The following is a 24,492-nucleotide window of genomic DNA, read 5'->3' on the forward strand; positions in this document are numbered from 1 at the left end:
CCAGAGAAAGTCTGCGCGCAGCAACAAAGACCCAACACAGCCAAAAATAAAAATAACTAAAAAAGAAATGAAAGAAATACTGTAATTCAGTTATTAGTTATTGGAACGTTAGCTGTCAGCCTGCGTAGCTGAGGTTGTGCACAGCACTTGGGAATTGCTGCTTCGGCGAGGAGCAGGTTAGCGGTGGCAGGGCCCCTTCCCGTACACCGTGTTCGGGGCGACGTCCGTGGAGGTGGCCCCTCGAGCAGACGGCTGTCTGTCACTGTGCAGGCGTGGTCCCCACCAAGGCCCATCGCGAGAGGTTGCATGGAGAGCTTGAGGCGGCCTTGTCCCGAGTGTCCCTGCAGCCCCCGCACGGGTGCACCTCTGCTGCTGTGGTGACTGGGGTGTGTCCGCGGGCCCTGGGCCGGGCTCGCCGCCGTGCGCAGGAGCGGCTGCTGTCTGTCTTGCAGAGACGCCATGGACAGCGTGAAGCAGAGCGCCGCCCTGTGCCTGCTGCGCTTGCACAGGACGTCTCCCGACCTCGTCCCCATGGGCGACTGGACGTCCCGCGTGGTGCACCTCCTCAACGACCAGCATTTGGTAGGTGCCTCTGGGCCAGCGTGCAGCCCCTCCCGTGGGGCAGCCTCTTCCGGGCCAGTGCGGTGCGAGCAGCTGTGTGTGACTTCCGAGATGCTTGGGGCGACATCCACGACCGTCCATCGAGGCTGGGAGCGCCTGTGGTTAGGGGTTGGGAGCCCCTGCCCTGGGGACAGGGTGGACTGGACAGGGTCTCTGGCTCACCCTGTCACCAGGCGTTGGAGGGTCTCCAGCTTGCCGGCTGCAGGGACGAACAAGGCACAGCCCAGCATCTTCTGGAAACACTGCGTCCACTGAGGGCTTCACAAGGCGTGCCTGTCCTCACCCTGTTTAAGGCTGTCAGAGGGCTGTCCTGTAGCCCCCCAGGCTCTGGCGTGCAGGCTGCCTAATGCACATAGCTGGTGCACGAGCCGGGCCCGAGCCCTCCCCGTGTCGCAGGCCAGGGCAGGGAGATGTGGAGCGATTCGCTGGCTGTGGTTGGCCGTGAGTCATGGGCCCTTGTCCACGCTGACACCGGGAGGCGGGGCCGAGTAGGAAATGATGCTGGACGGAGTGGCCTTGTCCTGCCGGAATCCCGTTGTACAAACGAGAGAATCGAGGTTCCACACAGAATTTCCTGCTGAGCTGATAGGTGTTAGCACATTAGCTGGTTACTCCATTGTTTCCCAGAAGAGAAATTTCCCTTAAAGATTAAATGAAAAGTAACCCATCGGCATATGTAGACTCAGAGACGAGAGCTGGTGGTTGGGTGGCTTGCCTGTTGGGCTGCCCGGCGAGCTGGCCCTCCGTCGTTTCCCACGCTTACCAGGAACGTTCGAGTCTGCATAGGGCAGCCCTTCCTCGGAGGGGAGGGGGCGTCTGCAGGCCGTGCTGCGGGGGCGGGGGCCTCGGGCCGCAGCGTTCACATGCGGGCCTCGCGTGCCGGGCCATGCTCCACCTCTTCGGGTTCAGGCCCTGCCGTGGAGTCAGGCGGCCAGGCTGGAGGCCGTGGGGCGTTTTCCAGTTTTGCAGACGAGGAAACTGAGGCTCAGAGAGGTTGGACGGCTTCACACAGGCCCGGGCTTGAACCCGGAGCCGACGGCAAGGCAGGGCCGGGGCAGGGCCGTCCAGAGCCCAGATGTGGCGGGGACGCGGCCCAGTGCTCTGAGCAGGCGTTACTGGCTATGGTTCGCGGCATTTTACCAGGAGTTGTCATCACTCCTGCCTTGTCGGGGGGGCCTTCTGCACCCACATGCCGACAGGTGCCGAGGCCCAAGGCCAGCGACGCCCACACCGAGCGCTTTCCAGGGTGGTGGAGCCGTGTCTCGCCGGCCAGGAGGCTCTCCTCCTTGGACGCTTCTGTGCCCGGCTGTTGGGTTCGCTTTTGTATTTTCACGTACCAGGCTCTGTTGCCAGGTGCACTGCTTGGCGCCTTTGTGGTTCTAGGCCACAGGAGCCCAGCTTGCGTTGGGCGAGGTGGAGGGGCGTCTCAGCCAGCCCAGGGTGAGGCCGCGTCCACCGGCCAGCTCTCCCTTCACCTCTGCTGCTCTCTGCACCTGCTCTCTGCCCTCCGCGGGGCTGTGGCTTCTTGTCGCACACCTCCTGACTTTGCCACCAAAGGTGTGAGATTTGGCTTCTTTGGTCTCAAGGTCAGGAAACCTCAGGAAGAGTGTCACTCGCCCACCCAGAGGGAGCAGGCCCTTCCGAGAGCAGCGGAAGAGGCGGGAGGGCTGTGATGTGCAGAGCCCTGCGCCAGGCCTGGCCCTCCCTTAGTCGTGTGCGGCCCGAGCGGTGTCCCGAGGGGGGAGAGGAGGCGGCCCGGGTCGGGGGTTGGGGGCTGGGGCCTGCAGAGCCACGGCTGCGTGGGCCCCCCAGCCCTCTCCTCACACCGCCTTCCTGCAGAGACCCTGCGGGCGCGCAGGGAAGGTGAGAAGCTGCACCTCGGGAGCCAACCAGCCCCAACTGACTTCTGTCAGAATGTTTCCTGATTCATCCCGCAGGTGAATCTTCCTGGGGAAGCAGGCTGTGTCCCAAACACTCAGAAGCCACGGTGAAAGAGACTCTGCCCTGCGTGTTGCAAACGCCTGTTTGTCAAAGCTCTGTGTTTGGCCCTTATCGCCCACTGAGATGTGGACAGTGAGGCCAGTTAGACCCGTTTCTTTAGCGTGGCTTTCGCGTTTCCATCAGAAAGACGAAAGAACAGCACAGCGGTGGCCTCTGATGAGGTCGCTGTGGTGCTGGACCTGACCCCGCCTCGGCTGCAGAAGCTCTGCCACCTTCTCCCGCGGGCTCGGGAGTGGGGGTGGGGGGGGGCTGGAGGGATTACTGATGATTCGAGGGGGTTTGTTTGCATCTTTACACCCGTTTTTGTCAATGGGTGTCATTCGTTTTGTCTTTTCTTTCTTATATTTGCAAGAGACCTTCTCTACCTAACCAGTGTCTCCCTCCAGGAGACATGAGTTACTGGGAGTAAATACTAGTGTCCCAGGATGACGATAGAGACTCCCCTGGGCTGCGTGGAAGGTCCCCGTGTGCTGAGGCCAGGGTTCCGCGGGCCTCCGTGGGGAGGGTCAGGTCTCGTCCAGGCCCGGTGGTGCTTTCAGGACAGAGGGCAGAGACACGGCTTGGACGACCCTTCAAAATGGGGAAAAATGGGCTTTTCAGTTGCTGTTTTACACGATCTCAGTTTGGGGTTGTAAAGATTGATGTGAGTCTGAACCCGGTGTGTCCACCCGGAATGATCTAGATCGGGGCAGCGAGCGCAGAGGCAGGCGATGCGGGGGGGAGACTGGGGCACGGAGCCGCTGCCCCGCGCTGGCCTTCACTGAGGCAGGGTCTGGGCTAGAGGGGTGCTGGATTTCCCAGTTTTCAGAGAGACACTAGAACAAGAAAACAACCAAGTGTGCACCTTTTTTTCTAAGCACATTGGGAGCTGATCAGAGTGGGCCCGAGGTGGCCCTGGGCTGCCTCTGTGTTTGCTCTTCTGAATTTAAAGTTCTGTTTAGAAAAGGAGTTTAAAATGAGAGGGTGTCGTCAGGAGCTTTGGCGTCTAAATGTGTGTGTGTCTCCTCTCAGGGTGTGGTGACTGCCGCCGCCAGCCTCATCACCACCTTAGCACAGAAGAACCCGGAAGAGTTTAAAACCTCTGTGTCTCTGGCTGTCTCCAGGTTAAGCAGAGTAAGTCCGTCGAGGGGAACGGAACTCGGTGGGTTTTGGTCTTAGTTATTTTCTCTAATTAATGTATGTACTTTTTGGAATGCAAGATGTTTGGGTCACTTTGTAAGTTCAGGGGTGGAAATGTGTCTTGGTTCATAGCTGATTGGCTTTTCTTTCGACCTTTTTTTAAAAAAATTTTTTTAATTAAAAAAAGTTTTTTTAAATGTTTTTAATATATTTTTTGACATCTTTATTGGAGTATAATTGCTTTACAATGGCGTGTCAGTTTCTGCTTTATAACAAAGTGAATCAGTTGTACACATACATATGTTCCCATATCTCTTCCCTCTTGCGTCTCCCTCACTCCCACCCTCCCTATCCCACCCCTCTAGGTGGTCACAAAGCACCCAGCTGATCTCCCTGTGCTATGCGGCTGCTTCCCACTAGCTATCTGTTTTACGTTTGGTAGTGTATATATGTCCATGCCACTCTTTCACTTTTTCACAGCTTACCCTTCCCTCTCTTTCGACCTTTTTGTCAGAAATGCCCTGTTCGCGCGGCCAAGTGCACAGAGCAGAGCAGCTCAGCCCCTGGCCCCGCTACAGGGAGGGAGCGTCCTCAAACTGCGTTCAGCTCTGCACTTTAAATTTTGTGTGACAAGATCACACAGTATATGTTGTTTTATGATTGGCTTGCTTTGCTCGACATGTGAAGTTGGCGAATTGTTTCGAGTGCCGATGGTTGATCCCTGCTGCCGTGCAGTGTCTGTGCCCCACCCGCCTGTGCCTCGTCTTGTCCAGCACTTAGCCATCCCCCTGGAGGTGACTGTGACGGGCCTGCCCCCTGCCCAGCGCCGGGGGCCACCTCGCGTTGTGATCTGGTCTACGCTTCCCTGCTTATCTGCGAGCTGGGGCAGCTTTGCACGTCTGCTAGCTTTTTGAATACCTTCTTTTGTGAAGAGCCTCTTCAGTCTTTTCACCTGTTTTCCCATGGCGTTGTCTTTTTTGTTGTTTTATAGAAGTTCTTATTTTATTTTGTTCATTTACCTTAATTTTGTATTTATTTATTTGTTTGTTTGTTTGTTTTTGGTATGCGGGCCTCTCACTGTTGTGGCCTCTCCTGTTGCGGAGCACAGGCTCCGGACACGCAGGCTCAGCGGCCATGGCTCACGGGCCCAGCCGCTCCGCGGCATGTGGGATCCTCCCAGACTGGGGCACGAACCCGTGTCCCCTGCATCGGCAGGCGGACTTCCAACCACTGCGCCACCAGGGAAGCCCCTTGTATTTATTTTTACATTTATATTTACTTATTTTTTTGGTCACGTCACGTGGCGTGTGGGATCTTAGTTCCCGACCAGGGATCGAACCTGGGCCCCCTGCAGTGGAAGTGCTGGAAGTGAGGAGTCTTATCCACTGGACCGCCAGGGAAGCCCCCTTTATATACTGTAGATATGAGCACTTTGTTGGTTAGATTGGGTTGAACCAAACAAAATTGCCAACTTTTAATCATTATTGATCTACAAAAATGCCACCTTCGTATAGTTCAGCCTACTCTGTGTTTAAAAATCTTGTCCTGCTATGTAACTTGCCGTTTCAGTCTCTTATGAAGTCTTCTGTGATCAGAAATTCCACATTTTAATATAGTCAGACTTACTAATCCTTTCCTGCATGGTTAATGTCTTCGTGTCCGTAAATGTCTGAGGTTGTTCCCTGTTCTGAGGGCTCGCGTGCAGGTTGACGATCGACCTGGGGCAGGTGTGTCTGTGTGGTGCCGCTTTCTCCCTGCAGACTCTGCGCTGCCCTCGGTCCCACACCAGCGGCCGGGTCTGTGCTGCACTCCGTTGGTTTCTCTGTACATCTTTGCACCAGTGGTGTGACTTTGGGCTAATTTGATGTTTAGTGGGGCCAGTGTTCCCCCACTCAACAGAATCCTACTGGGGCTGCCTTTAATCTGTAGGTCAGTTTTGGGAGAATTCAAATCTATGTAGTATTGAGATTTTCAATCTGTGACCATGGTGTTTCTCTCCATTTACTTAGTCTTTAATTTTTCTCAAAAATGTTTCAACTTCTCGAGTAGAGGTTCTTTTATTTTTTATTCAACTTGTCTTTATATACTTTATTTAAAAAATGCTATTCTCAATGGTACCCTAAAAATGTTATTATACAATAGTATAATATAGTATAAAATGCTTGTTTGCACAGTTGGTTTTTGTATATTGCCCTTGATGTTGGCAATTTTGCCAAACTCACCTATTAATTTTGGTAATTTGTACGTGGATTGCTTTGGGCCTTCTCTGTACCCCGTCATGTGGTCTGTGGACAATGGCAGTTTTCCCCTTTCCCAGGCCGTGTTTGTTTATACTTTCTGCTTTACGGCTCCAATCCCGACCTCGCTCCAATCCCGACCTCCACTGCAGTGTTGAATATGAGAGATAATCGGTGTCTTGTTTCTGCTCTCGAAGGGAAGGTCTGCGATGTTTCACTGTTAAGCACGACTTAGGCTGGTTTTGTCAGTGTTCCTTCTCTTTGCTACATTAAGGAAATTCCTTTCTATGTCTTTGCTAACATTTTTATCATTGGTTAACTGATGAAGCCATTTGAATTTAGGGTTTTCTTTGTGAGACAACTTCTAATTATGCATTCAATTCAGATTCAGTTCTTGACACTTGCTAACTTGTGTGAATACTCAGACACGTTGGCCGGAAGTTACTCTGTGTGCCGGCTTCACGGTGAGGCCTCCCTTCTCCATTTTGACGCTGGGTGTTCGCCCTTTTCGTTCTTTGCTTGATTAATCTCACCAGGGGTGATGCTGTGTAAGAATTAATCTCGTCAGGTGTGATCCTGTGTAAGAATTAATCTCACCAGGTGTGATCCTGTGTAGGAATTAATCTCGTCAGGTGTGATCCTGTGTAAGAATTAATCTCGTCAGGTGTGATCCTGTGTAAGAATTAATCTCACCAGGTGTGATCCTGTGTAAGAATTAATCTCACCAGGTGTGATCCTGTGTAAGAATTTCTTTGGACTTTGTTGATCCCGTTTTGATTTTTCTGCCTTACTACTTTCTGCTTATTATGTCTTTATTGTTTTCTCTGCTTTCTTTGACTTAATTTGCTGGTCTCTTTCCGAACCTTTGAGATGAATTCAATGCTTTTGTTTCTCTATTTGTTTCATTGTGTGCATTTAAAGCTGTAAGCTTGTCTCTAAGTGTGGTGTTAGCTGCATGAGATGTGTTCGAAAGGCTGGCTGTGTCCATGCGATGGCGCGGTCCTTCTACCACTCGGTGCGCCTGCACCTGCTTCTGCTGGCCCCGTCAGTGCTTTACACGGCTTGGAGTTCACCCACTGCAGGAGTGGCCGCGTCCCAGGTCACTCATGACCTAGTGTCGCTCGCTGCTGCGAGCTTTGTGACAGGAGCCGCTCCGAGCTCCCAGACGCAGGACGTGGGGAGGTGCTGGGCTGCGTGCTGGTGGGCGTGTGCTGCCTTAAGGGACAGTCCCGTGTTCAGGAGGCTGAGGGGGTGTCTGTCCTGCCCAGACTGCGTGGGACAGGCGGGTGGCAGCGTGATGGGAGGCCGCTTGCTTTTGGGCCTGGGCAGCTCACGGCGGGGCCTGTGCTCGGGGCGGTGTGGGTGCAGGGCTGATGACTGAAGGCCTCCCTTCTGCGTTGGATGCACTTTCCCAGTCGAGGCTCCGAGAACTCTGTACTGAGTGCAGCGTCGCTCTTGTGCTCTCGGGGTCGGGTGCCCAGGGTTTGTGTCCTGCAGGGGAGGGGCGTCATCGCGCAGTGGCTCCTCCTGGGGCCTGGGCGCCTGTGCTCCTGCCCTTCAGACACAGACAAGTGTGCCGCACGCTCTCAGCACACCTGCCCGTGGCGTCTCATCCCCCTGTGCTGTTTTGCAGGTCGTGACGTCGGCCTCCACAGATCTCCAGGATTACACGTACTATTTCGTCCCGGCTCCCTGGCTATCAGTCAAACTTCTGAGGCTGCTGCAGTGCTACCCGCCCCCAGGTGACAGCCGTGCAGCAGAGGCCTCTCCGCAGGGGTTTCCTGCAGCGTTTTAGGGTTAGGGCTCTCGCTGGCTACCTTTAAAGTCCTCTCCGGTGCTGGCTCTTGTTCTCTGGATCTTTCTGTGATGCTGCCATGGCTCTTGGCTTTCCCCAGCAGCTGGTAGAGAAATCACAATTTTGGTACGGCTCGGGGTGATCGCTGCTTTTACGAATAATTCTGGAAACTGTTTGAAACCTTACATCCTAAGTTGTTAACAATCTGTAACCTTAAAGTACACATCACGGATGTTGTTATGTTCGTGTTTTATTCTAAAACGTTACATTTGACTAGTATGGTAGGTATCTAGAAATAGAATTTCCTGGTTGAAGAATGCACAAGAGAACTTGCGTTCAATACTTCCAAATTGCCTCTACAAAGACGGTTTTGTTGTTGTAACCTTTACATTATAATCTTCATTTGTGTTTGTACAAGGTATGTCTTTGTTAAATTCCAGTAACTTTCCATTCTGAGTCTGTTCTATACTAAAGCGTGAGTTGCACGCCCTGCGGCAGAGCCCTCGCGTGGGAGCGGGACCCCGCCGTTGCCTCCCACTCCCGCCCACCGGCTGCCCCCATCTCTCCTGCGGCAGTAGTTCTCTCCGTGGAACTGACCTCTGCCTCCTTTATTCCGAGATCTGGGGCGACTCCGACCCCCGATGGGGGTGGATCTCATCACCCTCCTCCTCCTTTCAGGCCCCTGCCCCCAACCCCGGGGCGGCTTTGGGAGCCCTGCCCTCCGTCCACTCGGGTGCACAGGGCCCGCCCTCCCTGAACAGCTGGTGGTTGGGCAGGTGCCTTAGATGCGCTGCAACAGTTTCTGGAGTTCTGGTATTTTTATTGCTTTCTCAGTCTTTTTTTTGGTGCATTATTTCTTTTCTTCTGGTTTGACTAGAACTTAAAATTTTTTCTTTCTCATTTTATTGCTCTTCAGACTGTTTTCTCTATTTCTATTGGTAATAGCAGATAGAGGAAAAAACCTTTTGCCCCCCCCTTCCCTCAAACTTTGACATCATGTGTTTTGTCCACGTCTCTGAGATTTTATTTTCCTTGACTTATATAATCTATATTGCAGCAAAAACTTGTGTATGTTATTTGTGTTAAAATGTATGAGTAGTTACCCTGGCTGGCAAATCCTCTTATTTTAAGCAGCCACACGGTTTGAGTAGGGGTCCTCGCCCTTCGTTTTGGGGTTGTGAGATGAAGAGTACCAATACTCAGGCGGGGCGGCCGTGTGGGCCAAGGGGAGCCAGGCCAACGTCTGTCTGTCTCGCCCAGAAGACCCTGCAGTGCGAGGCCGCCTGACCGAGTGCCTGGAGACGATTCTGAACAAAGCCCAGGAGCCGCCCAAGTCCAAGAAGGTGCAGCACTCCAACGCCAAGAACGCCGTGCTCTTCGAGGCCATCAGCCTTATCATCCACCACGACAGGTGGGCCCCGCGGCCTGGGCCCCGCGCCACCCTCCCTGGCGGGCCGCCCCGCGCACACTCCGGCCTCAGACCCTCCACGCCGTGAGCGTGACTGCCATGGTCTTACTTCCCCCAGACGGCTGCCCTGCTTCTCTTGGGCATCCTGCCCGACCCGCTGCTCCCAGGGCCACCTGGGAGTGCAGCATGAGCATGTGTGTCCTCTAGGCTTTGTTGGTCCGAGGCCGTGGTGGGAAAGTGTGTGGAGGTGGCATGGGGAGGGGAGGGGGTGGGGGGCGCTCCTGCGGCCCCGCCTTCCTGCAGCGCTTCCGCCGGGTGCAGCTGCCGGAGCTCTGCGGTCCACGGGGCTGGGCACCGGTGACGAGACTCTCCCTCTCGGAGCGGCCTCCCTGTCCTTGTTAAGTGTTCAGAGGGCAGAGTGAAGAGCGAGCAGAGACGTAAGGCCGCGTTTCCCGTAGTCGGTGCTTAAATAGCCAGTAACCTCTGTTGTATCACCTCCGTCTGTGCGTCTGTCTCTCGGTGTCGCGGCTTTCGTCCAGCTGTCGGCCAAGCGGGTTCTCTGGCTGAGGCTTGGTGAAAGCCGGGTCCCCTGCCGCCCCTGCCCCGCCAGCTTGGCGTGGAGGCTGGGGGTCTCAGCTGCCCTCGACCCTCTGGAGTCAGGGGTTCTGCAGATGCACTCAGAAATGCTCTGGGGGACGCAAGGCACGGGTCCTTGTGTGGTACCAACTAGAGTGAGCGTCAGGTCTTGCGTCCCGGGAGGCCGCGGTGGCCGTGAACGTGGCACGGCCTAGGCCGAGTGGAGGACCCCTGCCCACCCACCTCTCCCGTCCGCACAGCGAGCCAAACCTGCTGGTCCGCGCCTGTAACCAGCTGGGCCAGTTCCTGCAGCACCGGGAGACCAACCTGCGCTACCTGGCCCTGGAGAGCATGTGCACGCTGGCCAGCTCCGAGTTCTCCCACGAGGCTGTGAAGACACACATTGAGACGGTCATCAATGCCCTGAAGGCAAGTGTGCTCTTCTGGGGCTGCCTGGCCACGGGGGCGCCTTGTCCCTCATGCTGTCACTCATGAGCTACCCGGGGGGGGGGGGGGTCCCGCGGTCACTTGGGGTCGTGCGCTCGGGCCCTGGGCGATCTGGCGGGCTGCGTGCGTCCCCAGGCGGTTCTGCCCTCTGCCCGCAAGAGACCATGACCACACAGGGCATCTCCCACTGGGCCTGGCACGTGAGCAGAGTCGCAATAAAAATTGGGATTGATAGAAACTGTTCGTTTTGGTAGAAGGATGAAATATTTTGTCCACGTCTCCGAGAAAACTCGCTCCTTGCAGAAGAATATTTGCTTTTGTCAGGGAATTGAAATTCCAGAGCTGGAAGAGCCAAGCTGAGGTCGTCTCCTCTAATGAGGGTTGGTTCCTCAGGGTCAGACACAGCCACATCCACTGCGTTCCTACGTGTTAGAAAACTGAAGGCAGGTGGGGAAGCTACAGAACCCACTGTCTTGGTCCTGGGCTTCCTGCTGAGAACACGTCTGACCCTGTTCCTTTGGGTTTGCGCGTGTTTAATAGACGTTTGTGGTGTGTGTTTTGAACAGGAGCCGTACAAAGGTTTGGAATCGCGCTTTCTGGTGTTTCGAATTCCTCCTGGGTGGTTTTCAGTCACTGCCTGGATCAGAAAGACTTGCTCTTGCCGTGCCTGTGGCTGGGCCCATGGCAGTGCCTCTCATGCTGTCCTGTGCTGGGGAGCAGCTGTGCTCTTGTTTCTGAGGGTCCGGGGTGGGGCTGGGAGCCAGCACGGGGACAGGCTCTCAGGTGACGCAGAAGGGGCCGGTCTGTGACCACACAGCAGGCGGCCTCTGACCCACCCCCTGGGGATGGAGTGTGATCGTGATCTTGGCCGGTCCAGAGCTGCGGGGTCTGAATGCCGGAGTGAGGGGGGCAGTGGGGTGGCAAGTGAGGGGCTCTCGGGGTCCTGGATTTGGGTGCTGAGTGGGCAGAGCTCTGAGTGAGCATTGGGACGGGGGCGGGGGGGGTGGTGCCTGAGCCGCCCGGCTCGGGACCGTGGGAGGGCATGTGTCACAGTGGACTGCCACCGTCCCCTGCCCAGGCTCCTTTCATGTGGCTGTTGGCTCTGTGCTCGTTCCCCAGACGGAACGGGACGTGAGCGTGCGGCAGCGGGCCGTGGACCTCCTCTACGCCATGTGCGACCGCAGCAATGCCCAGCAGATCGTGGCCGAGATGCTGAGCTACTTGGAGACGGCCGACTACTCTATCCGAGAGGAGATTGTGAGTTCTGGCGGCCTGTGTGTCGTCACCGGCCCCGATGCCTGTGTCTCAGCTGAAGCGCGTCCCTGCAGCCTTGTTGAGAATCTACTACGGACTGGACGAGAGGCCTTTGCTTTAGCTTTTTTATCAGCATGTTCAGGGGAGCCTTCCAGTCTTCCAGAATCACTTGGCAGAGGCTCTCCCCCTCCCCCCCGTGCGGAGGTCCCGGGAGGCAGGTGCTCAGCACAGAGGGAGCAGGGCGTGCGTGGGGGGTGGGCGCAGCGGGGACACAGGCCGGCGTGGCAGTGAGGGGGCCCCAGCGCCCAGCTTTGGGCCCAGCTCTGGGCTTGAAGGACTCGAAGCCGAGGGCGGTGATGAGGTGGGTGTTCTGGAACGGTGCTCTGGGGTCGTTACGGAGGGTCGACTTGGAGGCCAGAGGGTGTGCAGAGCAGGTGGATGGGGGATCTGGGGCGCGGTCAGGAGGTCACGCTGGGGAAGGTGGGCGTGCGGGCGGCAGCACGGGGGGCCGGGCTCCAGGTTGGCGACCGATGCTGCTCAGGGCAGGCTCGGTGCAGGAGGAGGCTGTACCCGGGGGAGGTGAGGGGCCTGCTTTCCGCAGCCCGGAGCAGGTGCCCTGGGGAGCTGGGAGAAGGGCTGTCGGAGCAGGAGGCCCAGCGAGCGCGGGCGGTGCTTTGCCAGCGGGGCTGCCTGGGCTGCGGGCCGGGTGGCGGGGGGAGGACGGGGCTCGCTGTGCCTCTCTCGACACGTCCCTCCACGTCTGCTCCTGGAACCTTAGACTTACGGGCTCCTTTGACAAGTGGGGGTCGCTTTGACGTGGGTTCAGGCCCTTCTGAGGCCCTCCCTGAGTGGCCGTGCCCTGCAGGTGCTGAAGGTCGCCATCCTGGCGGAGAAGTACGCCGTGGACTACACGTGGTACGTGGACACCATCCTGAACCTGATCCGCATCGCTGGAGACTACGTGAGCGAGGAGGTGTGGTACCGCGTCATCCAGATCGTCGTCAACCGGGACGACGTGCAGGGCTACGCCGCCAAGACGGTGTTTGAGGTGTGGCCCCGCCCCGCCCCCGCCAGCCTTCCCGCAGGCCGGGCTCCGGCACTGCTCCTGCCTCCGCTGGAGTCTCGGTGCCCTCTGTCCCTGATTTCAGCACAGCGACCCTGGGTGGGAGGCTCTCAGTCAGCGCATGGCCTCCTGAGCAGGCTGCCCGGGCTGGGGCCTTGGGCTGGCCTCTGTGTGTCCGAGAGCAGGTGTGGGGCCGCCACGGTGGGCTTGTGGTCTCTGTCGGCGAGGGCCGTGTGCCCCCGCCCCTGCCCAGGGCCCACGCGTCAGTTTTTGGGAGCAGCTCTCGTTCCAGGGGTGGGATCGGCCGTGGCCCTGCCCGTGGGGCTCCCCTGCTACTGATCCCTCTGCCGAAGTGGCCAGGAGAGAGGATGGCGCGGGGAGTGCATTCGGGAGGGGCTCAGGAGGCTCTGGGGGCTGCGGCCGCGTGCAGAGTAGGCTCCCTGGGAAGGCAGCCTGAGCCCGCTCTCCTGGCTCGTCACACGGCTCAGTGGCTTTCTCCGGAGGCCGAGCACTACTGGTGCTTCCTCTGCCTGGGCACCAGGCTCACCGCGCGTGCTCTTCCGTAGGCGCTGCAGGCCCCAGCGTGCCACGAGAACCTGGTCAAAGTCGGTGGCTACATCCTAGGGGAGTTTGGGAATTTGATAGCAGGAGACCCGAGATCCAGGTGAGTCACCCGGGAGCTGGGAGTCCCGCGTCCAGTGCCGGGCCTGTGCCCACTGATTCACACCCGATGGCCTAGTAGAGGCCAGCTGATGTCCCGAGCTCCCCAGGACAGCCCGTAGCGAGGGGACATCCGCTCTGGTTGGCTGTACAGAACACAGGGATTCTGGGGGGGAAGGAGGCATGGCTGATGGCCGGCGCTGTTCAGAGGGGAGCCTGGACTTGGCCTGGAGCGGGAGCGCACAGCTTCTGGCTGAGCGTGGGCTCATGCCCCCGAGTCACTCCGCGCTCACTCCCCGTCTTGTGGGGACACACGGGGGTCAGGCTCAGGCGGGGTGGTCCAGGCGGGGAGTGAGGCGTGGAGGTGACGCTGTGCCCCATGTGTGCCCCCCCAGCCCCCTGACCCAGTTTCACCTGCTGCACTCCAAGTTCCACCTGTGCAGCGTCCCCACCAGGGCGCTCCTCCTGTCCACTTACATCAAGTTCGTGAACCTCTTCCCGGAGGTGAAGGGCACCATCCAGGACGTGCTGCGCAGTGACAGCCAGCTGAAGAATGCTGACGTGGAGCTGCAGCAGCGCGCCGTCGAGTACCTGCGGCTCAGCACTGTCGCCAGCACCGACATCCTGGTGCGCCACGCTGCTCTATTGCCCCCCGCCTCGCCTTGGCCACCCTTTCTGGGGGCCGGAGGCCATGGGGCTTCGTGCTGCGCTGACCTAGGGCTCCTTTCCCCCCAGGCGACTGTCCTGGAGGAGATGCCTCCGTTTCCAGAACGTGAGTCTTCTATCCTGGCCAAGCTCAAGAAGAAGAAGGGCCCCAGCACGGTGACCGACCTGGAGGAGGCCAAGCGGGAGAGGAGCGCCGACGTCAACGGGGGCCCCGAGCCCGCCCCGGCCAGTGCCAGCGCTGCGGTGGGTCCCCTCCTGAGGGCCGTACCCTGCGTGAGCTCCTGGGGCACCTGGTCCCCGAGATCCGTGACCCTGGACTGTTGTCGTTGGGGGGCAGGCTGACCCAGACGCCTGTGTCTGTCAGCCAGACTGTGTCTGTCGGATGGTTGTCTGGGGTCCGCGGTCAGCTCCCACGTCTCCCCTCGGCTTTGGATTTAGAAGACGTGGTCACCCGTCTCTTGCACGACTGCCGTATAGTCCCGCACCCCTCGCTGGTTTCCAGTGGACCCACCTCCTGCTGTCCTCAGAGGTTTTTCACTAGTGAGCGCGTTAGAGCGAGCGTCCTGTTCACGCACGATGCCCTGAGAACATGTCCTTTGACGTTCGTCGGGGAAGATGCCGTTTTGAGAGTTGTGTTTCCTTTCTCGGCTCAGTGGAGGGAGCCCGGGGAGCAGGTGCGTTAGCCCGGCTGGGCAGCAGCCCCTGCGGCCCGGCAGGCGGCTCCCGAGGACCTTGGTCTTTATGCTTGGCCCGTCGGGAGGCAGCCTGGAGAGCTGTGTGTCCCCTCCAGGACGCCGGTGCGGCACCATGGACGGTGCTGCTTACGCTGCGCGGCGGCCTCTGTGAGGGCGGGCCCCACTGGTGGCGCGTGCGGCGTGTGGACGGCCCGGGGCCCGGCTGGTTTGCTCATCCAGAGCGTGCTCGTGTCTGAGTCCTGCTGCTCCTTGGGGGGCGCTTGCCTGGCTCCACGTCTCCTTGTGTGCCCCGGGGCCTCGGGCCCGCCGTGAGGCCTGTGCTCAGACCTGGCCTGGCCCTTGACTTGGGGCCCCGTCACAGCCAGGACCTCTCTCACCTGAGCCCTGATACCTTCTCTCCAGGGGCGCCCTTCGTGGCCCTGTGGGTGTGAGTTCCCGTTTGTCCTCACGGCTCAGGGAGCTGGGGCAGGGGGAAGGCCTTGACGGGGCTGGGGAGTTGAGGCAGAAGCAGCAGGACAGGAAAGAGGCTGGGGTCCCTCCTGGCTGGGATTCTCCTCCTGGTGTCTTCTCTCTCCTGTCTTCAAGCTCAGAAGGGAGGCCCCGCCGCCAGGTGGCATTGAGATGTCTGGATCTTACGAGAACACCTGGGATGCCTTTTGCTTTGGGCAGTAGTGGCCAGAATGCCTTTTATTTAGGGTCGCAGGTCATGCCAGGAGGTGATTTTCTTTGTGGCCTTCCTGGGAGCTCGGCTCAGCTGTGGCTTTGGGGTGCTTGTCTGTGCGCCTTGAGGGTGGGTGTCTGGAGGCTGCCGGTCCTCCTGGGGCTTTGGGCTGGCGGAGGAGCCCAGAGCCACCCTGCACCCTGTGGTGTGCGGCGCTTTGAGCAGGTGTAACCTGTGCAGAGCCGGGTGCCAGGCCGGCTCCTGGGGGAGGGTCTCCCCGAGTCCTGAGAAGAGGGGGAGGTGGCGAAGCGGCGGGGGGTCCCAGTGCTGCAGGGTAGAGCCTGCACGTGGGGTCTGGGGAGGGAGTAGGCGTCTTAGCGGGGCCTCCCTAAGGAGCAGCCTTGCTTTTGTCTGTCTGTGTTTGACTTAATGGGACAGAAGGGTTTGCCTACTTTAAAAAGCATTTGCACTGTTCTTTGGGAACCAGTGGAGACATTGTGCAGTAGGTGGCAGAGGTGCAGTGACCTCGTCAGGCTGCGGGTTCTGTGGCCCAGACAGAGGCCTTTCTCGCGTCACTCACAGCAGGCTTGGGCCCCCCCCCCCCCCGGGAGCAGCTCCTAACCTTGGGTGGCCAGGCTCCCGAAGATGGCCTCGCTGGCGGGAGGCTGTTGTGAGGGGCTGTGTGTGCGGGAGTGTCATCCCAGGTGCAGGGCCAGGAGCCCCCGTGGCCATTTCATCGACTCTCCCCAATGGCGCAGAAGCTTCTGAGGAAGCTTGACAGCTCCTCTGGGGGCCCCTCCCCTTCTCCTGGGGAGCACGGCCTGGCCTGTCGGCTCTGCCCAGGAGCCCCTTTCACCCGGAGCCGCCCGCTTCCGGGCCGCTTCCGGCCGCAGGGTGGGCCTGGCGCGCTGCCTGCCCTGGAGCCCCAGGAAGGAGGGCCTGGCGCACGGAGCGGAGCTCTTGGCCGGCTCAGGCCCACGTCCTCTCTGCGGGACGGGACACGTGTTCTGTAACGCCTCTTTTGTCTCAACGTGGACTCCATACAGAAGATCATCTGCCTAAGCGTGTAATGTTTTAGAAATTCAGTGCAGTGCTCTAAATATAAAAGGGAAGTAAGTAGTTATTTATGCTAATGTAATGATTCCCACGTGTACGTCCTCCGCATGGCCTGAGGGCGGGCTGGCCAGTGCCTGGGGTGGGTGCATCCACACTCCTGAGAAAGAAGGGGCGTTGGCCTCCTCGGGCTCTCAGCGTGGCTGCCGGCGTGGCTGCGTTCCTGGAAAGATGAGTGAGTGCGCAGTAACGCCGAGCAAGGTGTTCACTGCAGTGACGAAAAGCAGCTCTCGGATGTAGTCTCAGGTGACTGTAAGTGGATATTTGCCCTCGGGAGGGTCCAGGGGGACATTTAAAAGTCACTCCAGATGAGTTCTCACAGGCCTGGTTCTCGCTGCGACAGGAGCCTCTCGGTCCTCAGGACCTTGCACGTTTCTGGACTCGTGCGCCCAGGCAGGGGCAGCGCCAGCTCTCTGTGCAGCTGGTGGGGGACGTCTGGGGAGGGAGCGTGTGATGAGCTGCGCTGTTGTGTCTCCTGTGAGCTTGGAGAGGGATTTTGGAAGGGCTTTGTTGTGTTCTTTGTCTCTTGCCTAGGATCAAAAAGCAGCTGTTTAGGCACATCATTGTAAATCAGCTATACTTCGATTAAAAAAAAAATAAAACAAAACAACGAAAAAAGCAGTTATTTTTAAAAAAACCCTGTTCTGCAGGCATTTTGTCTGCTCTTCCTCTGTAACGAAGCAGAACGTAGATGACTAAGGCTGCGCCCTAGTAAGCTGCTGGCTTTTACTTCTTTCATCTTTCCAGACTTCTTCACATGGTTGACAGTGACACGCACAGTCTTGTCTCTGAAACCAGACACTTCTTTTCGGGGTGTGGGTGGGGTGCAGGCCTTTGCGCTTGCCTGGCGTGGTGCCCAGAAGGGTCTGCGCTGACCTTCTCCTTCTCTGTCTTCCAGTCCACGCCTTCTCCGTCGGCAGACCTACTGGGGCTGGGGGCTGCGCCCCCCGTCCCCACGGGACCTCCACCCTCCTCCGGCGGGCTGCTCGTGGACGTTTTCTCAGACTCACCCTCCGCGGTCGCTCCCCTGGCTCCCGGCTCCGAGGACAACTTCGCCAGGTAGTCTGCCTCCTGCATCCCGAGGACAGGGGCTCCCCCCGCCCGGCCAGGCCTGCGCCCTGGGTGCCCAGGGAGGGAGGAGGCTCAGGCGCTGGGCAGGTGAGGGAGTGGTGGGCGCCCTGTGTGCTGTCTGCTCCCGTGGGCTGCGCCTGCCCTGCAGGACGCTTGTGCTCTGCTCTCCGTGCTGTGCCCCTGGGCTCTCTAATCACGCCCTGTGTCTGCCCTCCAGGCACCTAGCTTTTTCTTGAAGAGACGCTCTTCAGTTCACAGTCACTGCTTTGTCCTGTGGGGTCTGCTTCCAAGCCTGCTTCCTGCTCCTCCGCTGACCTGTTCCGTCCTTGTCACCTCTGTCTGACCGGTGTCCCGATGTTCACACCCCTGCTGTGGGCCAGCAGAGTCCTGCGTGCGGTCGACTTGGCCCCGTTCCCCCACTTTGAAGGCGAAATCCCAGGCTGCTCTTCCCCGTGCTTCGCTGCGCGGATCCTGCCCCTTTTCCCTGCTTGCTGTCTGTCCCTCTGTCTCTGCTGATCTAGATCCAGCCAGGAGGTGGGGGGCTCCCCCTCCGAGAGGAGAGCGGGTGTGAGTTCTGTCGTCTCCAAGGAGCGGCTGCCCTTCTTGGTCTTTGTGACCGCGGAAGAGTTCTTGTGGTTTTCTGGTTTCTCCTGTCTCTCTCCGTTCGCCCCGCACACTGACTCGTGTTTCCTGTCGCTTGTTGGAAGTGACTGGGGAAGGGCGGGTTTGCAGTGCCTCCAGTTGTCCGTCTGTGGCGGAAACAGACTCTTTTTCTTAAACTGAGGTATATAGTTAGTTGGTTTACAACATCATATTAGTGTCAGGTGTACAACGTAGGGACTCAACTTTTTTAGGTTATATTCCGTTTAAAGTTATCACAAAATAGTGGCTGTATTTCCCTGTGCTGTACAGTATATCCTTGTGGCTTATCTATCTTATGTGTAGCAGTTTGTACCTCTTACTCCCGTACCCTGTCTTCCCTCTCCCCCCCTTCCTTCTCCCTGCTGGTAACCACTAGTTTGTTCTCCGTGTCTGTGAGTCTGTTTGTTTTGTTATATTCATTTATTTTTCAGATTCCACATGTGAATGGCAGCATACAGTATTTGTCTTCTCTGTCTGACTTATTGCGCTTAGCATGACGCCCTCCAAGTCCATTCATGTTGCAAATGACAGAATTTCATTTTTGTATTGGCTGAGTGTGTGTGTGCGCGTGTGTGTGTGTGTGTGTTCCATCGTGTATTATACCACATCTTTATCGACTCATCCGCTGACGGACACTTAGGTTGCTTTCGTATCTTCACTTTTGTAAACAATGCTGCTGTGAATATTGGGGTGCATGTATCTTTTCAAATTAGCGTTTTCATTCTCCTTGAATATACCCAGGACTGGAATTGCTGGGTCATACGGTAGCTGTATTTTTAGTCTTTTGAGGAACCGCCATACTGTTTTCCAGTGTTTCACCAATTTACATCCCCACCAGCAGTGTGCAAGGGCTCCCTTTTCTTCATGCTCTCATCAGCATTTGTTATATGTGGTCTTTTTGATGATGGCCGTTCTGACAGGTGTGAGGTGTTGTCTCTTTGTGGTTTTGATCCCCGTTTCCCTGACGGTGAGTGATGTTCAGCATCTTTCATGTGCCTGTTGGCATCTGTATGTCTTCTTTGGAAAAAATGTCTGTCAGGTCTTCTGCCCGTTTTTTAATTGGGTCATTTGGTTTTTCGATATTGGGTTGTATGAGCTGTTTATATGTTTTGGAAATTAAACCTCTTATTGGTCTTACCATTTGCAAATATTTTCTCCCATTCAGTAGGTTGTGTTTTTGTTTTGTTGATGATTTCCTTTTGCTGTGCAAAAGCTTTTAAGTTCAATTAGATCTCGTTTATCTTTGCATTTGTTTCCTTTGCCTTAGGAGCAGATCCAAGAAAATATTTGCTGCAGTTTATGTCAAAGAGTGCTCTGCCTGTGTTCTCTTCTAGGAGTTTTATGGTTTCAGGTCTTACATTTAGGTCTTTAATCCAGTTTGAGTTTATTTTTATATGTAGTGTGAGATGTTCTAGTTTCATGCTTTTCCATGTAGCTGTCCAGTTTTCGCAGCACCAGGGGAAGGGAGAGCAGGGAAGAGGGGAGGGGAGGACAGGAGGGGCAGGGAGGGCCGCCTGGGTGTGGGCGTGGGTGTGCGTGGCCCGCGGACAGCCCCGGTGGAGGCCGTTTGGAGGCCACTGCCGCGTGTCAAGTGGCCGAGCCTGTGGGCCGACCTGAACAAACGTGTGTGCTTTTGCCGTGGCGCCCATGTCCTGCGTCAGTGGAAGCTGTTCATGGTTGAGCAGCACCTTCATGGAAGGCAGACGACCTGCTCCTGTGGTCATTCCTTGGTTGTGCCGTGTCACCCTCTCAACTTACCTCCCATCTCTAGCGGGCGCTTTTAATGGTGTTCGTCGGAATATTTGCTGCTTTTCCCTTCCCTCCTGTCCCAGAGAGGTTTTTCTGGTCTTCGTGTTCTTTAAACCCTTTTTCGAAACTGATCTTGGTATTTTTGGTGGGTGGGTGGCTTTGAGTGACTCACATGCTGTCCCTTGTCCCCCAGGTTTGTCTGTAAAAATAATGGTGTGTTGTTTGAAAACCAGCTTCTTCAGATTGGACTGAAGTCTGAGTTTCGGCAGAATTTAGGTATGTATTTTACTTTACTTAATGAAAACTTGTCTTAGAAGTTATGAGGAGAAAGTATTTCCAAATCACAAATCTCAAAAGGGTCTAGTTTCTAGAATATATAGAGGACTCCAAATCAACAACAGAAAAACAACCCAGTTAGAAAATGGGCAGAAGTCTCAGACATTTCCCTAAGGAAGACATTCAGGTGTCCAAAAGAGCATGCAAAGGCGCCCACCATCACCAATAGTCTGAGAAATGCAGTCAGACCCATTGAGGTACCACCTCATACGCATCGGCATGGCTGCTATAAAAAACAAAACGAGGGTTGGCGAGGACGCAGAGAAATTGGAAGCTTGTGCGCTGGGGGGATGTATTTGCTGCTGTGGCAAACAGTCTGGAGGTTTCTTAAAAAACTAAAAATAGAACTCGCATATATATGACCTAGCAATCCCACTTCTGGGTATTTACCCAAAAGAATTGAAAGGAAAGCAGGGACTGGAACAGGTACTCACATGCCCATGTTCACAGTCACCAAAAAGGTGGAGGCAACCCAAGTGTCCATCCATTTGAGTGGATACACAAAATGTGGTTTAAACACACAATGGAACATTACTCAGCCTTAAAAAGGAAGGAACTTGTGACACGGGCTACACAGGGTGAACCTTGAGGACATCACACTCAGTGAAATAATCCAGTCACAGAAGGACTAATCCTGTCTGATTCCACTCCCTAGGGGTCCCTGGAGGAGTCACATCCACAGAGACAGAAAAGTAGACGGTGGGGCCCAGGGCTGGGGGAGGGGAGGGGAGCGAGTGTTCATGGGGACAGAGTGTCCGTTCGGGAAGACGGAACGTTCTGCGGATGAAGGTGGGGAAGGTAACACGACCATGTGAATGTGCTTCGTGCCCCGCCCTGTGCGCCTAGAGATGCGGAGACGGTAAATTGCAGGGTATATGGTGTATGTTTTACCACATTTTTGAAAAAAGCTTTCTGTTCCCCCCAGCCCCCCAAAATTGTGCCCACTGGCTACTGGGGCTGTTGCCAAGGGGCCCTGTGGGCTGCTGGCCCCGCCTCCCTCTTGGCACCATCGTGGAGCCTTGTCTGCGGAAACGAGTGGAGGGTGGGAAGGCAGCGCATCTGCCCCGTGGGGCCCCTCAGACTCCTTCTCACTGAGGATGGACGGAGGTGTTCGTTTCTCATTGGATGAAGGGGTTAGACTCCGGGCCACGGTGGCGTCACCCAGGAGCCGTGGTGTTTCTTAGGCTGTCGGGGAGGCATGCCTACCTGTGCGTCCTCTTCAGGAGATTTGAAGTTCACGTTCCATTCTGAATTCTGAGGGTGTAAAGACGTCCACAGATGCCTGTGTGGCGGTTCCTGCTGTGCTGGCTCCGAGCCCCCCAAGTGCCGAGGCCGAGGGCTCGGGCGTCACTTGTGTGGGCCGGGGGCTCTGCTTTCCTCCGTGCAGCTCAGGAGGCTGTGGCGTGTCGTGGGAACAAGCTGCTTTGCTTCCTTCTAGGCCGGATGTTCATATTTTACGGTAATAAGACCTCCACGCAGTTCCTGAGCTTTACTCCTACGCTCATCTGTTCGGACGACCTCCAGGCCAATATCCTTGGTTCCGTTGCCCCTAGGCCCCTGGCAGAAGCGGGTGGAGGATAGACTAGGAGGGCGTTTCCAGGTGCTGTTAATGTAACCTCGGGGTACCTTCCCACACTCAGGTTGCTTGTTTATAACGCTGGTGAAGTACATGCAGGCCTGTTCCGGCCTCCACATCTGCTGGGGCTCTGGTCTCCTTGGGGAGTCTCCCAGGGAGCTGCTGCCCAGGCAGAGCGAGTGATGGGCCACCTGGGACGAGCTGCGACCGGAGACGGTCCCATATACATGGCAGAACTGGGACGTGAGCTTCTCCAGCCCGTCAGCCTTGCCATCCAGGTGTCCTGTTGCCGCGATGATGGGCCACCTGGGTAAAGTGAGGGCGAAGGAGGCCCAGCTTGACCACCGAGGATGCCGCCTTCCCTGGAAAAGCCGTGAAGCAGGAACCTCCTTACTACAGGCCAGATCTATTTTTATTTTAAGATAAACATGCTTTAAACGTGGACCGTTAAAGCTAAATGTTTAAGTTATTAAAAACACACGTATGGCAGGTTTCGTCCGAGGTCAGGATGTGAGCTCCGACTCCTGCCGGGCCCCTTCTGGAGCCCTCTGAACTCGGGGCTCAGCCCATGTTCCCAGCGTCGCCACAGCTTCCTTGACACATGCACATCTGAGCCTGCAGACCAAGCCTGTGGACCCCACCGTGGACGGGGGCGCGCAGGTGCAGCAGGCTGTCAACATAGAGTGCGTGTCCGACTTCACCGAGGCGCCCGTCCTCAACATCCAGTTCAGGTGGGAGCCCCGGCCGAGGCACCAGCCGCTCTTGCTGGACGCGGGGGTGTCAGGCTGGGCCGGCACGTGGCTGTGACGCGGGACCTCTGCATCCTTCCTTCAGAGGGTGTGGTGAGGACCGAGGGGTGACCTGCCGTGCACACTCCAGAGGCGTCTGCTACAGGGGGGTGTGGGAAGTGGGGGAGGGAAAGGGTGCCCGGGTCTGGGACGCCGGGTGGGCGGGGCCTTCTTCCCAAGGCCCGGGGCTTTCAGGCGAGAGACCGAGGGGCCTGTCCCGCTGCGGGCGCTGCGCAGCCTGCTGCTCCAGAGGCCAGCCGCCCGGCGCTGGGCCCACCAGGGCCTCGTCTGGGGTGTGAGCGCCTGTGTGTTGTACTCTGAGCGTACACGTCGGCCTGACTGTTTTTTCTGACGTGTCTGTTGCTTCTCGGCTCGTTCCTGCCGTCTTTCAGCGACTGTGGTAGCGTGTGCTTCCCAGCCTTCCCTGTTGGGTATTTGTAAGGTTAACTTTTGAAAAAGCACCTTTCCAAATACGAGGTATACAGGGACCTGCAGATGGTGTACTTTGTAAAATTTAGGGAAATAGACGTGCAGAATTTTTCTTTCATTCCGTAGGCACACCGTTTTCTTTTAGTCTTTTCATGGAAAAAAGAAAAAACCCACACGATTTAAACTTGGAGTTGTAGGACACGGACTGCTGGGGAACGGGAAGAGGCGGCGCCTGTCCCCGGCGCTGCGACCAGCCCAGCAGCCTCGGCCGGGGGTGGCGGGGGCACGTTCCCCGACGTCCTTGGCCATCGATGACGGTGCGCCGGAGATGGACCAGCCTCCCTGGAGCCCTGGGCCGCCCTTCCAGATCTCTCCGCCCTGCCTTTTGCACGCGGCCCCCCTGTGCCCTGGAGGTGGCACACTCGGGACGTGGACTCTTCCCAGCATGCCTCTGTGTTGCTCACAGGTATGGGGGAACCTTTCAGAATGTGTCTGTGAAGCTGCCTATCACACTCAACAAGTTTTTCCAGCCCACGGAGATGGCTTCTCAGGATTTCTTCCAGCGCTGGAAGCAGCTGAGCAAGTGAGTGGCGCCCTGTCCCCCCCGGGTGGGGGGGGGGCCTCGGCTCTGGCTCAGCTGACGGCACTCGCGCTGGCCTCGGTTTCCCACAGTCCCCAGCAGGAAGTGCAGAATATCTTCAAGGCGAAGCATCCAATGGACACAGAGATCACCAAAGCCAAGGTAAAGGTCTTGCTGTGGACGTTCCCAGGGTCGGGACACGACCGGAGTCCTCAGAGGAGGCTGGCGGCTTCTCGCCTCGGAGAACCCTCCACCTCTGCTGGCGCCGACGCAAGGGGCTCCTGTTTCTCCTGGTTCTTCCCACAGATTATTGGCTTTGGTTCTGCACTCCTAGAGGAAGTCGATCCTAATCCTGCAAACTTTGTGGGAGCTGGTATCATACACACCAGAACCACCCAGATTGGATGCTTACTGCGTCTGGAGCCGAATCTGCAAGCCCAGGTCAAGCCCCTTGAGGGAATCGCTGAATACGCTTGCTTTTTTTTTTTTTTTAACTGTGGTGTAATTCACACACAGTGAGATATGCAGATAGATCCCAGATGTGGTAGTTTGATGTGTTTCGACAGATGTGTACACCTGTGTAACCACCACCACCCACCCGTTGGTGTGTGTAGCATTTCCATCGCCCCAGAAAGTTCTCTGGCATGCCCGCATCAGCCCCGGCCTCCCTAGGAGGCAGCGCCGTGTGGCCCAGCGTGGGACCCCCCTGGCCCCAGGCTCCAGCAGTCACCGTGTTGCTGCTGTGTCCACGGTGGGTCCTCGTGGAGCACGTGGCCCTCCTTTGTGGGGAGTTGCCACTCTGGTTTGCCCAGCCCTCCTGTCGATGGACATCAGGCTGCCCCTGTTTCAGGAGGCATTGAATACGGCTGCCGCAGACATCCGGACATGCCTTTGCGTGGGCATGTTTTCATTTCACGTGGGGAACACTCAGGGTGGGGTTGCCGGCTCATGGGGTCTGGGCACGGTCAGCCTTGCTGTTCCGACAGCGATGCGGTCTCAGACGCC

The 24,492-nt window shown here is 57.0% G+C and overlaps 1 protein-coding gene across 14 annotated transcripts in view; it reads left to right on the forward strand.

The window, feature by feature from the left end:
* The window catches only part of AP2A2 (adaptor related protein complex 2 subunit alpha 2), a 63,334-nt gene that overhangs the window by 38,216 nt on the left and 626 nt on the right, over nt 1-24,492 (forward strand). For 3 of the 14 annotated variants that reach the window (XM_060158159.1, XM_060158164.1, XM_060158167.1), the window contains 15 exons: nt 453-582; nt 3,634-3,735; nt 7,612-7,720; nt 9,034-9,184; nt 10,018-10,186; nt 11,324-11,461; nt 12,324-12,506; nt 13,088-13,185; nt 13,577-13,808; nt 13,917-14,090; nt 17,215-17,375; nt 19,972-20,054; nt 21,553-21,642; nt 22,298-22,421; nt 23,374-23,490. In XM_060158159.1, the coding sequence (XP_060014142.1) occupies nt 453-582; nt 3,634-3,735; nt 7,612-7,720; nt 9,034-9,184; nt 10,018-10,186; nt 11,324-11,461; nt 12,324-12,506; nt 13,088-13,185; nt 13,577-13,808; nt 13,917-14,090; nt 17,215-17,375; nt 19,972-20,054; nt 21,553-21,642; nt 22,298-22,421; nt 23,374-23,490 (2,061 nt within the window). Of the gene's footprint in view, nt 1-452; nt 583-3,633; nt 3,736-7,611; nt 7,721-9,033; nt 9,185-10,017; nt 10,187-11,323; nt 11,462-12,323; nt 12,507-13,087; nt 13,186-13,576; nt 13,809-13,916; nt 14,091-17,214; nt 17,376-19,971; nt 20,055-21,552; nt 21,643-22,297; nt 22,422-23,033; nt 23,491-23,579; nt 23,650-23,793; nt 23,929-24,492 lie in introns of those variants that run through there. The other 11 variants (XM_060158162.1, XM_060158163.1, XM_060158166.1 and 8 more) reach the window with 11 other exon arrangements.

Source organism: Lagenorhynchus albirostris, chromosome 9 (assembly GCF_949774975.1).
Source record: "Lagenorhynchus albirostris chromosome 9, mLagAlb1.1, whole genome shotgun sequence".
NCBI classification, from domain to species: Eukaryota; Metazoa; Chordata; class Mammalia; order Artiodactyla; family Delphinidae; genus Lagenorhynchus; species Lagenorhynchus albirostris.